General features: G+C 49.9%; 1 protein-coding gene across 4 annotated transcripts in view; it reads left to right on the forward strand.

The window, feature by feature from the left end:
* The window catches only part of LOC134999232 (cyclic nucleotide-binding domain-containing protein 2-like), a 713,550-nt gene that overhangs the window by 101,708 nt on the left and 595,714 nt on the right, over window positions 1-16,128 (forward strand). For all 4 annotated transcript variants that reach the window (XM_063951415.1, XM_063951414.1, XM_063951412.1 and 1 more), the window contains one exon: window positions 9,917-10,050. In XM_063951415.1, coding sequence (XP_063807485.1) covers window positions 9,983-10,050 — 68 coding nt within the window. In that variant the 5' untranslated portion in view covers window positions 9,917-9,982. The remainder of the gene's footprint in view (window positions 1-9,916; window positions 10,051-16,128) is intronic.

Below are 16,128 nucleotides of genomic sequence, written 5' to 3' on the forward strand. Positions count from 1 at the left end.
ACTGTGGAGGACAGTGTGTGGTGGAATTACTGGGGGGGGGCACAATGTGTGATATTACTGTGGAGGACAGTGTGTGGTGGAATTACTGGGGGGGGCACAATGTGTGATATTACTGTGGAGGACAGTGTGTGGCGGAATTACTGGGGGGGGGGCACAAAATGTGACATTACTGTGGAGGACAGTGTGTGGTGGAATTACTCGGGGGGATCACAATCTGTGACATTACTGTGGAGGACAGTGTGTGGTTGAATTACTGGGGGGGGGACAATGTGTGACATTACTGTGGAGGACAGTGTGTGGTGGAATTACTGGGGGGTCACAATCTGTGACTTTACTGTGGAGGACAGTGTGTGGTGAAATTACTGGGGGGGCACAATGTGTGATATTACTGTGGAGGACAGTGTGTGGTGGAATTACTGGGGGGTCACAATCTGTGACATTACTGTGGAGGACAGTGTGTGGTGGAATTACTGGGGGGGGGCACAATGTGTGATATTACTGTGGAGGACAGTGTGTGGTGGAATTACTGGGGGAGGGTACAATGTGTGACATTACTGTGGAGGACAGTGTGTGGTGGAATTACTGTGGGGGGGCACAATGTGTGATATTACTGTGGAGGACAGTGTGTGGTGGAATTACTGGGGGGGCACAATGTGTGATATTACTGTGGAGGACAGTGTGTGGCGGAATTACTGGGGGGGGCACAAAATGTGACATTACTGTGGAGGACAGTGTGTGGTGGAATTACTCGGGGGGATCACAATCTGTGACATTACTGTGGAGGACAGTGTGTGGTGGAATTACTGGGGGGGGGCACAATGTGTGACATTACTGTGGAGGACAGTGTGTGGTGGAATTACTGGGGGGTCACAATCTGTGACTTTACTGTGGAGGACAGTGTGTGGTGGAATTACTGGGGGGGCACAATGTGTGATATTACTGTAAAGGACAGTGTGTGGTGGAATTACTGGGGGGGGGCACAATGTGTGATATTACTGTGGAGGACAGTGTGTGGTGGAATTACTGGGGGGGGGGGCACAATGTGTGACATTACTGTGGAGGACAGTGTGTGGTGGAATTACTGGGGGGGGCACAATGTGTGATATTACTGTGGAGGACAGTGTGTGGTGGAATTACTGGGGGAGGGTACAATGTGTGACATTACTGTGGAGGACAGTGTGTGGTGGAATTACTGGGGGGGGGCACAATGTGTGATATTACTGTGGAGGACAGTGTGTGGTGGAATTACTGGGGGAGGGTACAATGTGTGACATTACTGTGGAGGACAGTGTGTGGTGGAATTACTGGGGAGGGCACAATGTGTGATATTACTGTGGAGGACAGTGTGTGGTGGAATTACTAGGGGGGGCACAATGTGTGATATTACTGTGGAGGACAGTGTGTGGTGGAATTACTGGGGGGGCACAAAATGTGACATTACTGTGGAGGACAGTGTGTGGCGGAATTACTCGGGGGGGTCACAATGTGTGACATTACTGTGGAGGACAGTGTATGGTGGAATTACTGGGGGGTCACAATGTGTGACATTACTGTGGAGGACAGTGTGTGGTGGAATTACTGGGGGGGGCACAGTGTGTGACATTACTGTGGAGGACAGTGTGTGGTGCAATTACTTGGGGGGGGGGCACAATGTGTGACATTACTGTGGAGGACAGTGTGTGGGGGAATTACTGGGGGGGGCACAATGTGTGACATTACTGTGGAGGACAGTGTGTGGGGGAATTACTGGGGGGACGACAATGTATGACATTACTGTGGAGGACATACTGTGGAGGACAGTGTGTGGTGGAATCCTGGGGGGGGGGCACAATGTGTGACATTACTGTGGAGGACATTGTGTGGGGGAATTACTGGGGGGGGGGCAATGTATGCCATTACTGTGGAGGACAATGTGTGGTGCAATTACTTGGGGGGGGGGCACAATGTGTGAGATTACTGTGGAGGACAGTGTGTGGGGGAATTACGGGGGGGGGGGGGCACAATGTGTGACATTACTGTGGAGGACAGTGTGTGGTGGAATTACTGGGGGGGGGCACAATGTGTGACATTACTGTGGAGGACAGTGTGTAGTGGAATTACTGGGGGGTCACAATCTGTGACTTTACTGTGGAGGACAGTGTGTGGTGGAATTACTGGGGGGGCACAATGTGTGATATTACTGTGGAGGACAGTGTGTGGTGGAATTACTGGGGGGGGGGCACAATGTGTGATATTACTGTGGAGGACAGTGTGTGGTGGAATTACTGGGGGGGGCACAATGTGTGACATTACTGTGGAGGACAGTGTGTGGTGGAATTACTGGGGGGGGGCACAATGTGTGATATTACTGTGGAGGACAGTGTGTGGTGGAATTACTGGGGGAGGGTACAATGTGTGACATTACTGTGGAGGACAGTGTGTGGTGGAATTACTGGGGGGGGCACAATGTGTGATATTACTGTGGAGGACAGTGTGTGGTGGAATTACTGGGGGAGGGTACAATGTGTGACATTACTGTGGAGGACAGTGTGTGGTGGAATTACTGGGGAGGGCACAATGTGTGATATTACTGTGGAGGACAGTGTGTGGTGGAATTACTAGGGGGGGCACAATGTGTGATATTACTGTGGAGGACAGTGTGTGGTGGAATTACTGGGGGGGCACAAAATGTGACATTACTGTGGAGGACAGTGTGTGGCGGAATTACTCGGGGGGGTCACAATGTGTGACATTACTGTGGAGGACAGTGTATGGTGGAATTACTGGGGGGTCACAATGTGTGACATTACTGTGGAGGACAGTGTGTGGGGGAATTACGGGGGGGGGCACAATGTGTGACATTACTGTGGAGGACAGTGTGTGGTGGAATTACTGGGGGGGGGGCACAATGTGTGACATTACTGTGGAGGACAGTGTGTGGTGGAATTACTGGGGGGGCACAATGTGTGACAATACTGTGGAGGACAGTGTGTGGTGGAATTACTGGGGGGGGGCACAATGTGTGATATTACTGTGGAGGACAGTGTGTGGTGGAATTACTGGGGGGGGCACAATGTGTTATATTACTGTGGAGGACAGTGTGTGGCGGAATTACTGGGGGGGGCACAAAATGTGACATTACTGTGGAGGACAGTGTGTGGTGGAATTACTCGGGGGGATCACAATCTGTGACATTACTGTGGAGGACAGTGTGTGGTGGAATTACTGGGGGGGGGACAATGTGTGACATTACTGTGGAGGACAGTGTGTGGTGGAATTACTGGGGGGTCACAATCTGTGACTTTACTGTGGAGGACAGTGTGTGGTGGAATTACTGGGGGGGCACAATGTGTGATATTACTGTGGAGGACAGTGTGTGGTGGAATTACTGGGGGGGGGCACAATGTGTGATATTACTGTGGAGGACAGTGTGTGGTGGAATTACTGGGGGGGGGCACAATGTGTAACATTACTGTGGAGGACAGTGTGTGGTGGAATTACTGGGGGGGCACAATGTGTGATATTACTGTGGAGGACAGTGTGTGGTGGAATTACTGGGGGAGGGAACAATGTGTGACATTACTGTGGAGGACAGTGTGTGGTGGAATTACTGGGGGGGGGCACAATGTGTGATATTACTGTGGAGGACAGTGTGTGGTGGAATTACTGGGGGAGGGTACAATGTGTGACATTACTGTGGAGGACAGTGTGTGGTGGAATTACTGGGGAGGGCACAATGTGTGATATTACTGTGGAGGACAGTGTGTGGTGGAATTACTAGGGGGGGCACAATGTGTGATATTACTGTGGAGGACAGTGTGTGGTGGAATTACTGGGGGGGCACAAAATGTGACATTACTGTGGAGGACAGTGTGTGTCGGAATTACTCGGGGGGGTCACAATGTGTGACATTACTGTGGAGGACAGTGTATGGTGGAATTACTGGGGGGTCACAATGTGTGACATTACTGTGGAGGACAGTGTGTGGTGGAATTACTGGGGGGGGGGCACAATGTGTGACATTACTGTGGAGGACAGTGTGTGGTGCAATTACTTGGGGGGGGCACAATGTGTGACATTACTGTGGAGGACAGTGTGTGGGGGAATTACTGGGGGGGGCACAATGTGTGACATTACTGTGGAGGACAGTGTGTGGGGGAATTACTGGGGGGGGGGGACAATGTATGACATTACTGTGGAGGACATACTGTGGAGGACAGTGTGTGGTGGAATTACTAGGGGGGGCACAATGTGTGATATTACTGTGGAGGACAGTGTGTGGTGGAATTACTGGGGGGGCACAAAATGTGACATTACTGTGGAGGACAGTGTGTGGCGGAATTACTCGGGGGGGTCACAATGTGTGACATTACTGTGGAGGACAGTGTATGGTGGAATTACTGGGGGGTCACAATGTGTGACATTACTGTGGAGGACAGTGTGTGGTGGAATTACTGGGGGGGGGCACAGTGTGTGACATTACTGTGGAGGACAGTGTGTGGTGCAATTACTTGGGGGGGGGCACAATGTGTGACATTACTGTGGAGGACAGTGTGTGGGGGAATTACTGGGGGGGGCACAATGTGTGACATTACTGTGGAGGACAGTGTGTGGGGGAATTACTGGGGGGGACGACAATGTATGACATTACTGTGGAGGACATACTGTGGAGGACAGTGTGTGGTGGAATCCTGGGGGGGGGCACAATGTGTGACATTACTGTGGAGGACATTGTGTGGGGGAATTACTGGGGGGGGGGGCAATGTATGCCATTACTGTGGAGGACAATGTGTGGTGCAATTACTTGGGGGGGGGGCACAATGTGTGAGATTACTGTGGAGGACAGTGTGTGGGGGAATTACGGGGGGGGGGGGGCACAATGTGTGACATTACTGTGGAGGACAGTGTGTGGTGGAATTACTGGGGGGGGGGCACAATGTGTGACATTACTGTGGAGGACAGTGTGTGGTGGAATTACTGGGGGGTCACAATCTGTGACTTTACTGTGGAGGACAGTGTGTGGTGGAATTACTGGGGGGGCACAATGTGTGATATTACTGTGGAGGACAGTGTGTGGTGGAATTACTGGGGGGGGGGGCACAATGTGTGATATTACTGTGGAGGACAGTGTGTGGTGGAATTACTGGGGGGGGGCACAATGTGTGACATTACTGTGGAGGACAGTGTGTGGTGGAATTACTGGGGGGGGGCACAATGTGTGATATTACTGTGGAGGACAGTGTGTGGTGGAATTACTGGGGGAGGGTACAATGTGTGACATTACTGTGGAGGACAGTGTGTGGTGGAATTACTGGGGGGGGGGCACAATGTGTGATATTACTGTGGAGGACAGTGTGTGGTGGAATTACTGGGGGAGGGTACAATGTGTGACATTACTGTGGAGGACAGTGTGTGGTGGAATTACTGGGGAGGGCACAATGTGTGATATTACTGTGGAGGACAGTGTGTGGTGGAATTACTAGGGGGGGCACAATGTGTGATATTACTGTGGAGGACAGTGTGTGGTGGAATTACTGGGGGGCACAAAATGTGACATTACTGTGGAGGACAGTGTGTGGCGGAATTACTCGGGGGGGTCACAATGTGTGACATTACTGTGGAGGACAGTGTATGGTGGAATTACTGGGGGGTCACAATGTGTGACATTACTGTGGAGGACAGTGTGTGGGGGAATTACGGGGGGGGGCACAATGTGTGACATTACTGTGGAGGACAGTGTGTGGTGGAATTACTGGGGGGGGGGCACAATGTGTGACATTACTGTGGAGGACAGTGTGTGGTGGAATTACTGGGGGGGCACAATGTGTGACATTACTGTGGAGGACAGTGTGTGGTGGAATTACTGGGGGGGGGGCACAATGTGTGATATTACTGTGGAGGACAGTGTGTGGTGGAATTACTGGGGGGGGGGCACAATGTGTGATATTACAGTGATGGACAGTGTGTGGCGGAATTACTGGGGGGGGGCACAAAATGTGACATTACTGTGGAGGACAGTGTGTGGTGGAATTACTCGGGGGGATCACAATCTGTGACATTACTGTGGAGGACAGTGTGTGGTGGAATTACTGTGGAGGACACAATGTGTGACATTACTGTGGAGGACAGTGTGTGGTGGAATTACTGGGGGGTCACAATCTGTGACTTTACTGTGGAGGACAGTGTGTGGTGGAATTACTGGGGGGGCACAATGTGTGATATTACTGTGGAGGACAGTGTGTGGTGGAATTACTGGGGGGGGGGGCACAATGTGTGATATTACTGTGGAGGACAGTGTGTGGTGGAATTACTGGGGGGGGCACAATGTGTAACATTACTGTGGAGGACAGTGTGTGGTGGAATTACTGGGGGGGGCACAATGTGTGATATTACTGTGGAGGACAGTGTGTGGTGGAATTACTGGGGGAGGGTACAATGTGTGACATTACTGTGGAGGACAGTGTGTGGTGGAATTACTGGGGGGGGGGCGCAATGTGTGATATTACTGTGGAGGACAGTGTGTGGTGGAATTACTGGGGGAGGGTACAATGTGTGACATTACTGTGGAGGACAGTGTGTGGTGGAATTACTGGGGAGGGCACAATGTGTGATATTACTGTGGAGGACAGTGTGTGGTGGAATTACTAGGGGGGGCACAATGTGTGATATTACTGTGGAGGACAGTGTGTGGTGGAATTACTGGGGGGGGCACAAAATGTGACATTACTGTGGAGGACAGTGTGTGGCGGAATTACTCGGGGGGGTCACAATGTGTGACATTACTGTGGAGGACAGTGTATGGTGGAATTACTGGGGGGTCACAATGTGTGACATTACTGTGGAGGACAGTGTGTGGTGGAATTACTGGGGGGGGGCACAGTGTGTGACATTACTGTGGAGGACAGTGTGTGGTGCAATTACTTGGGGGGGGGGGCACAATGTGTGACATTACTGTGGAGGACAGTGTGTGGGGGAATTACTGGGGGGGGCACAATGTGTGACATTACTGTGGAGGACAGTGTGTGGGGGAATTACTGGGGGGGACGACAATGTATGACATTACTGTGGAGGACATACTGTGGAGGACAGTGTGTGGTGGAATTACTAGGGGGGGCACAATGTGTGATATTACTGTGGAGGACAGTGTGTGGTGGAATTACTGGGGGGGCACAAAATGTGACATTACTGTGGAGGACAGTGACGGTGGCGGAATTACTCGGGGGGGTCACAATGTGTGACATTACTGTGGAGGACAGTGTATGGTGGAATTACTGGGGGGTCACAATGTGTGACATTACTGTGGAGGACAGTGTGTGGTGGAATTACTGGGGGGGGGGCACAGTGTGTGACATTACTGTGGAGGACAGTGTGTGGTGGAATTACTGGGGGGGGGGGGGCAATGTATGCCATTACTGTGGAGAACAATGTGTGGTGCAATTACTTGGGGGGGGGCCACAATGTGTGACATTACTGTGGAGGACAGTGTGTGGGGGAATTACTGGGGGGGGGGCACAATGTGTGACATTACTGTGGAGGACAGTGTGTGGTGGAATTACTGGGGGGGGCAATGTATGCCATTACTGTGGAGGACAATGTGTGGTGCACTTACTTGGGGGGGGGCACAATGTGTGACATTACTGTGGAGGACAGTGTGTGGGGGAATTACTGGGGGGGACGGACAATGTATGACATTACTGTGGAGGACATACTGTGGAGGACAGTGTGTGGTGGAATCCTGGGGGAGGGGGCACAATGTGTGACATTACTGTGGAGGACATTGTGTGGGGGAATTACTGGGGGGGGGGCAATGTATGCCATTACTGTGGAGGACAATGTGTGGTGCAATTACTTGGGGGGGGGGCACAATGTGTGACATTACTGTGGAGGACAGTGTGTGGGGGAATTACTGGGGGGGGGGGCACAATGTGTGACATTACTGTGGAGGACAGTGTGTGGTGGAATTACTGGGGGGGGGGGCAAGATGTGTGACATTACTGTGGAGGACAGTGTGTGGTGGAATTACTGGGGGGGCACAATGTGTGACATTACTGTGGAGGACAGTGTGTGGTGGAATTACTGGGGGGAGGGGGGGCAATGTATGCCATTACTGTGGAGAACAATGTGTGATGCAATTACTTGGGGGGGGGGGCACAATGTGTGACATTACTGTGGAGGACAGTGTGTGGGGGAATTACTGGGGGGGGGCACAATGTGTGACATTACTGTGGAGGACAGTGTGTGGGGGAATTACTGGGGGGGACGACAATGTATGACATTACTGTGGAGGACATACTGTGGAGGACAGTGTGTGGTGGATTCCTGGGGGGGGGGCACAATGTGTGACATTACTGTGGAGGACATTGTGTGGGGGAATTACTGGGGGGGGGGGGGGGGGGGGCAATGTATGCCATTACTGTGGAGGACAATGTGTGGTGAAATTACTTGGGGGGGGGGCATAATGTGTGAGATTACTGTGGAGGACAGTGTGTGGGGGAATTACTGGGGGGGGGCACAATGTGTGACATTACTGTGGAGGACAGTGTGTGGTGGAATTACTGGGGGGGGGGCACAATGTGTGACATTACTGTGGAGGACAGTGTGTGGTGGAATTACTGGGGGGGGGGCACAATGTGTGACATTACTGTGGAGGACAGTGTGTGGTGGAATTACTGGGGGGGGGGGCACAATGTGTGACATTACTGTGGAGGACAGTGTGTGGTGGAATTACAGGGGGGAGGGCACAATGTGTGATATTACTGTGGAGGACAGTGTGTGGTGGAATTACTGGGGGGGGGGGGGGCACAATGTGTGATATTACTGTGGAGGACAGTGTGTGGTGGAATTACTAGGGGGGCACAATGTGTGATATTACTGTGGAGGACAGTGTGTGGTGGAATTACTGGGGGGGGGGGGCACAATGTGTGATATTACTGTGGAGGACAGTGTGTGGTGGAATTACTGGGGGGGCACAATGTGTGATATTACTGTGGAGGACAGTGTGTGGTGGAATTACTAGGGGGGAGGGCACAATGTGTGATATTACTGTGGAGGACAGTGTGTGGCGGAATTACTGGGGGGCACAATGTGTGACATTACTGTGAGGGACAAAGAAAAAAAAAACTCCCGTAGTGTAAGAACGTAATGAATAGAGGCCATGCCCCCTCCTGAAACAAATTTATGAAAAATACTTTGTGCAGTGGCGCTTGCCGTGATGGGGAGGATTTGTTGAACTCAACAGCTGGCACGAGTAATTTGTGCCCACTTCCCCACTCTCTTGATGCCCCTGTACATAGATCCCAATCTAGGACCTTCGTCGGCTGTTGAAGCCCATTTCAAAAGCAGTCTGTATCATGTTACTGTTGCTGGTGTGATTGTCAATGGTTACCGCAATGTAGCCACTGCAGGTGTCTGCAGGGATGGGCTTTCTATTCAATGAATTACTAATGTGCCACGCGCGTTTCATATTTAAAAAAGATAAATAAAAGCTTTGTCCATTACATTCTCTGCAAATCGCTCAATGGCAGCTCTTCGATCAAATCATCCAATTGTTCCCAGCAGGTCATTACGGAACATTGAAATGTTTCCTTTTTTCCTGAGTTTTATTAAAAGTACTTTCAAGTGACAATTACTTGTTACCCTTCGTACAATTGATCCACATTTAACAGCAGAAATTACCAGCAGTAAGTGCTTTTTGTTGAAATGGCTCACTGCCCTGTCTGTAGAAAGTAGTTTTCAAAGTGTTACAAGACGCGTAGAGTTATAGCACGTCTCATTCCATGACCTGTTGCCGGTAATTAATATTTAATACATACCAATCCGGCGAGAATTGGCTGCGCCGGGGGAATCTGCCACCTCATTTCCCAGATTCTTTCATCTTGACACGTGCAAATGACCTGACTTAGTGATCAATATTTCAGTGTTTTTCTTCTTTTAACAGGTAACAACAGTCACTGTCACTGGAACGTTTAAACACACAGAACTGTTAAAGGAATATTTAAAACAGATGTTCACCCATGACGAGGCTCCGTGGAAAATATCACTGTACGAGCGCCGCTGCTGCCAGTTTATGAGGTGAAGTGACCTGTTGTCATAAAATCGTGAAATATATTTGGTAACATTTTTCTGGCTGAGTACAATTCCCCATGCTAGCAAGTTGCAGCATTTAAAGGGGTTTTGCATCATCAAATATCTGTAATGTATTGAGTTATATGAACCCTACTGAAATTCTACTTTCTGTGCATTTCAGCCACCTTTTTATATCATCAGGGAGATTTATTTACAGAGACATAAACCTGTTTTCTTGATACGATTTGTATTTAATGCAAAGGACACAGGGGATCATTCCGAGATGATCGCAGCTGTGCTGAATTTAGCACAGCTACGATCATCCACACTGACATGCGGGGGGGACGCCCAGCAAAGGGCTATGCCGCCCCGCATGTCAATGCCCCCCCCCGCAGAAGTGCAAAGGCATCGCACAGCGGCGATGCCTTTGCACTTCAAGAGTAGCTCCCGACCAGCACAGCTTTAGCGTGCTGGCCGGGAGCTACTCATCGCACCCCGGTCCGCAGCGGCTGCGTGTGATGTCACGCAGCTGCTGCAGCCCTCCTCCCCCGTTCGGTCCACCCACGAAACGCGCCGCGGTTTTGCCCCCATCCCCTTGCCCAGCGACCGCCTCTGCATGTCAATCATGCACCGGGCGATCAGGTCTGAACTGCGCATGCGCCGCACTACGCATGTGCATGCCAGAGATGCGATCGGCATCTCAGCCCAGCAATCGCCTCTGCCTGATTGACAGGCAGTGGCGTTCGCTGGGCGGGAGGGGGCGGGCCGGCGGCGTTCAGCCGCCATTATGGGGGCGTAGTCCAGGTGATGCAGGCGTGCCCGGACTGTGCGGTGGACGGGCCGCCACAACTGCGTGACATCACACGCAGCCGCTGCACAGGTAGGGACTTACGCGCAAGGTGCAATAGCATTGCCGCCGTGCAATGCTATCGCACCCGTGCGGCAGGGGGATGGCCAGACACGCAGGGTGGACTAGCCCCCCGCATGTCAGGTTGGCTGATCGAAGCCGTGCAAAATTTTGCACGGCTACGATCAGGTCTGAATTAGGCCCTGTGTGTGTGACTGGGATGCAGGGTGCAAACTGGGCAATAATCTGGCCTGGGATCCGGTCTGAAGATCGACAGTATCTAGGTCGACAATGTTTAGGTCGACCACTATAGGTCGACAGTCACTAGGTCGACATGGATGGAAGGTCGACAGGGTTTCTAGGTCGACATGTGCTAGGTCGACAGGTCTAAAGGTCGACATGAGTTTTTCACATTTTTTTTCTTTTTTTGAATTTTTTCATACTTAACGATCCACGTGGACTACGATTGGAACGGTAATCTGTGCCGAGGGGACGCGGTGCACTAATTTGGGATCCCGGTCACTCTACGAAGAAAACGACACCAAAAATAATAATAATCCTCATGTTGACCTTTAGACCTGTCGACCTAGCACATGTCGATCTAGAAACCCTGTCGACCTTCCATCCATGTCGACCTAGTGACTGTCGACCTATAGTGGTCGACCTAAACATTGTCGACCTAGATACTGTCGATTTGATGAACCACACCCATCTGGCCTATACCTCCGAACATATGATGTCATAACAAGACCAGGAATAAGGTGAGTGCTTGGTGTATCCAAAGGATTTTCCAAACGGCTCTGCGTAACTTCACTAAGCTGCAGGGTGTCAGGCACCCAGAAAGCCAAACTTAGGCGCCACTGGAAAGTGATGGTGCCACCTCCAAAGCCCTGCACCCTGGGCGGTGGCACAGCTTGCACACCCCTATTTATAGCCAGGGCTGACATCACATATTGTGGGGCCTGGGACTGACAAAATAGGCTGGACCCCCACCCATGCACCGTGGAAGCCGACGTTCTGTGTGATGAAGCAGTATTCCTGAGAAGGTCGTTAATAAGTGAAGAACAAAGGTAATTAATGAACAGACTAAGGGGTCTATTTATTAAGCCTTGGATGGAGATAAAGTCACTGCAGATAAAGTACCAGCCAATCAGCTCCTAACTGTCATGTCACAGGCTGTGTTTGAAAAATGACAGTTAGGAATTGATTGGCTGGTACTTTATCTCCAGCAACTTTATCTCCATCCAAGGCTTAGTAAATAGACCCCTAAAATCCTATAAACGCTGTCCAGCCAATCGGGCTAAAATCGGAATAGTGTACATCTCTGAATCAGACACTTAGCCAACTTTTTAAAAATTCTACAAAAATAACGACACCACAATTTCCAATGCAATTTTCCGAATGAGGCCTGCTGCTGTATCGTGTCTATAATCATGTTGACACGAGAGATCATTTTAAGGGCAGATGTTTAGCATCCAATTCTATCAGCAAACACTAATGATGTTTTCCTCTAGATCTGCAGAGTGTTAAATAACTGAATTACCTCGTTGTAGCAGTTGCTCACATTGCTTTTTAATGTCTGGCATTTATGTTCAGAAGTGAATATAGTGAGATTTGAACATACGCCTTGGATTCTGATTTAGTCATGATCGCTTTCTATTAAAAACATAATGTTCGGTTCTTAGGCAGGATACGTCGAGTTCACAAACAAATGAGATTTTATTTAACCCTCCTAAGCAGTCAGGGATAATATTAAGTTTAATCTTGTAGGGTTCACATCCACATAGCAGTACAAGATTTGTAAATTAGCCTAGGTTTTTATATGTGGTCGGTATGCCAGTAGTCATGTGACCGACGCCGAAATACCGACACCCCTCAGGAGACTGGTGCCGGAACACCAACAGCTGACATCCCGAAGGTGGGCATCGAGGTGGGGGTTAGGGTTAGGGCCCGAGGAAGGGGGGGGGGGGGAGGGTTAGGCACTAGGAGGGGTTAGGGATAGGCACTGGGTGGGAGGGTACCCCGGAGGGTTCACCCTATCTGACACCCCCTGGAGGGTTAGCCCTGGCCAACACCACCGCAGGGGTAGGGGAGGGGTAAAATACTTACCCCCGTCCGGTTTTGGGATTCTCACAGTGATTTCCGGTTTGATTGAAGTGTTACTAGAGAGGTAGGAAATTGAGCTCTGATGTGATGTTTAGACTTATGCACAGTCCACTAACTAAAGGTTTTTCTACACCTCCAGAGGAACGTGTGCAGAGGCTGCACCAGAGGAACATGTGCAGACGCTGCACCAGAGGAATGTGTGCAGACGCTGCACCAGAGGAACGCGTGCAGACGCTGCACCAGAGTAACGCGTGCAGACGCTGCACCAGAGGAACGCGTGCAGACGCTGCACCAGAGGAACGCGTGCAGACGCTGCACCAGAGGAACGCGTGCAGACGCTGCACCAGAGGAACGCGTGCAGACGCTGCACCAGAGGAACGCGTGCAGACGCTGCACCAGAGGAACGTGTGCTGACGCTGCACCAGTGGAACGTGTGCAGACGCTGCACCAGAGTGCTAAGAGGAGGTGGGCTGCTACTGCATATGGGCGTTGAGTGGACCAACACAAAACCAAGGTGTAATACTATTTGCATTAAGCATACCTCCCAACCATCCCAATTTTAGTAGGACAATCTTTCCTTTTGGGCACTGTCCCTCTGTCCTAACTGCAGGTCACAATGTCCCGCGGGTGGTCGGGAGGCTAGGGGACACTGTCGCTGCTGCTGTGCTATGCTTTTTGCTGTGTCTGCAATGCGAATAAGATGCAAAATGTAAAGAAAAATAAGGTACGCTACACCTCTCAGAATGCCATATAGCATAAAGATGCTCAATATATATATATATATATATATATATATATATATATATATAATATGGGTGTCTGTAGTGTCGGGAAACACTGTCCACTGTCCCCATTACCACAGAAGCAGGCGGCACTCCACGGATTTTTGTATAACAAGTGAAACTTTATGTGACAGACAGCATGAGAGTCCAACTTTTCAACACCGCTCTCAATATGTCATCTACGTTATCATCTGCCCTTGCGGACTATTATACGTTGGTCAAACCATCAGGACATTCAAAGAGCGCATGGCCCTCCATCGGTTGGCTATTAAAGCCGCCATAGAGGGTAAGGACAACGATCAGCCAGTCGCCCGCCATTTCAGACTTTGCGGACATCCACTTACAAGTTTGAAATATCAGATAGTGGACCATGTCCCTATTTCCAACAGAGGTGGTGATAGACAGAAATTATTGTCGCAAGGAGAAATGCGATGGATGTCTTTGTTGAACTCTGTAGCACCACAGGGACTTAATGAAAAATTAACATGGAGTGTATTTCTTTAATGTTACTGAAGTGCTTGATTGACCAGTCCACTGTACTTTATGTAATTTTCAAACATATGTTAATGACATATGTGAATGGTGTAATTCATATCAGTATTATGCTCCCGGGTTATTCATCACTATGCTTTATAGGTGAAAGTGCATTATCTTTATTTATATGCATGCTCATATCTGCTAGAATATGCTAATATTTATTTCATTATATCGATATTGTTTCCTGGTCACATAGTGTCACAGCCATTTTTAATCTATCACTTACACTGCATTGGAAACTTTATTTTGTTTCCTCTTATTGATTTTATGTTTGACTTTTGTTTTATGTTTATTCCTTTGCATTCCAGTGCAGCAGCGGTATGCGCCGGGTGGTGATGTGTCCCGGTAGCCTAGCAATGGTGACGTCATTCTGAGCCGCCGGAGATTCTCCCGCCCCCCGCACCCGTCTGACTGCGCTGATGTGTGCAAGGTATTTAAGGTAAGAACGATGCTCACTCTGTTTGCTTCACCATATGTCCTTGACAAAAACACCCGTTGCGGTGTTGAAACGTTGGACTCTCATGCTGTCTGTCACATAAAGTTTCACTTGTTATACAAAAATCCGTGGAGTGCCGCCTGCTTCTGTGGTAATGGGGACAGTGGACAGTGTTTCCCGACACTACAGACACCCATATTGTGTATTCCTTCAAGGAGGGCACCCCGGTCATTACAAATTTATTTGAGTGCCAACTATACCCATTGGATATATATATACATATATGGATGCTGCGGTCCGGCAATCCCTGTAAGCCTTTTCAAATAGCTGTCGCTGGTGCCATCACGGTGTAAATTCCATAGCATTCCAAAGGTGCGGCACTCGTGCTTATCTCATAAAGAAACGGACATCCGTCCAATATACTTCTTCAAGAAGTATATTGGACGGATGTCCGTTTCTTTATGAGATAAGCACGAGTGCCGCACCTTTGAAATGCTATATATATATATATATATATATATAAATGCCAGAGCAGCCGCTGTAAGGGACCCTGGCGGAGAAAATAGGCTTGGCGATGTTGTTCCATCCACTTTGAAGTTGCCGATTCTGCTCTTCTTACCCCCCCCCCCACCACCCCCGCACACACAAAGAGTCCAGTGTAAGTACAGTGAAGCCTCAGTTGAGCTTTCAGTTCCAGAACAGAACTCAGTATACCGGCGCTTATCTCCTACTTATTAAGAATGTCGACGTGCAGACTACATATCCATTTCCCTTCTCCAAGTGGAGTGGTTTTGCTTTACTGTACTTGTACTTCCTAGGACCTTCATCCAGCTACACAATGGCCCTCATTCCGAGTTGACCGCTAGCTGCTTTCGTTCGCAGCGCAGCTATCAGGCTAAAAATCAGCATTTCTGCGGATGCGTATGGTGTGCACTGCGCACGCGCTTCGTACTTTCACAAAAGGCGACGTAGTTTCACACAAGGTCTAGCGACGCTTTTCAGTCGCACTGCTGGCCGCAGAGTGATTGACAGGAAGTGGGTGTTTCTGGGTGGTAACTGACCGTTTTCGTGGAGTGTGTGTAAAAACGCAGGCGTGACAGATATAAACGCAGGCGTGCCTGGAAAAATGCAGGTGTGGCTGGCCGAACGCAGGGTGTGTTTGTGACGTCAAAACAGGAACTAAACAATCTGAAGTGATCGCTAGCTAGGAGTAAGTCTCGAGCTGCTCAGAAACTGCACAATCTTTTTTTGTAGCAGCGCTGCGATCCTTTCATTCACACTTCTGCTAAGCTAAGATACACTCCCAGAGGGCGGCGGCCTAGCGTTTGCACTGCTGCTAAAAGCAGCTAGCGAGCGAACAACTCGGAATGAGGGCC

The sequence above is a fragment of the Pseudophryne corroboree genome, chromosome 2 (genome assembly GCF_028390025.1).
Source record: "Pseudophryne corroboree isolate aPseCor3 chromosome 2, aPseCor3.hap2, whole genome shotgun sequence".
In the NCBI taxonomy this organism is placed as follows: Eukaryota; Metazoa; Chordata; class Amphibia; order Anura; family Myobatrachidae; genus Pseudophryne; species Pseudophryne corroboree.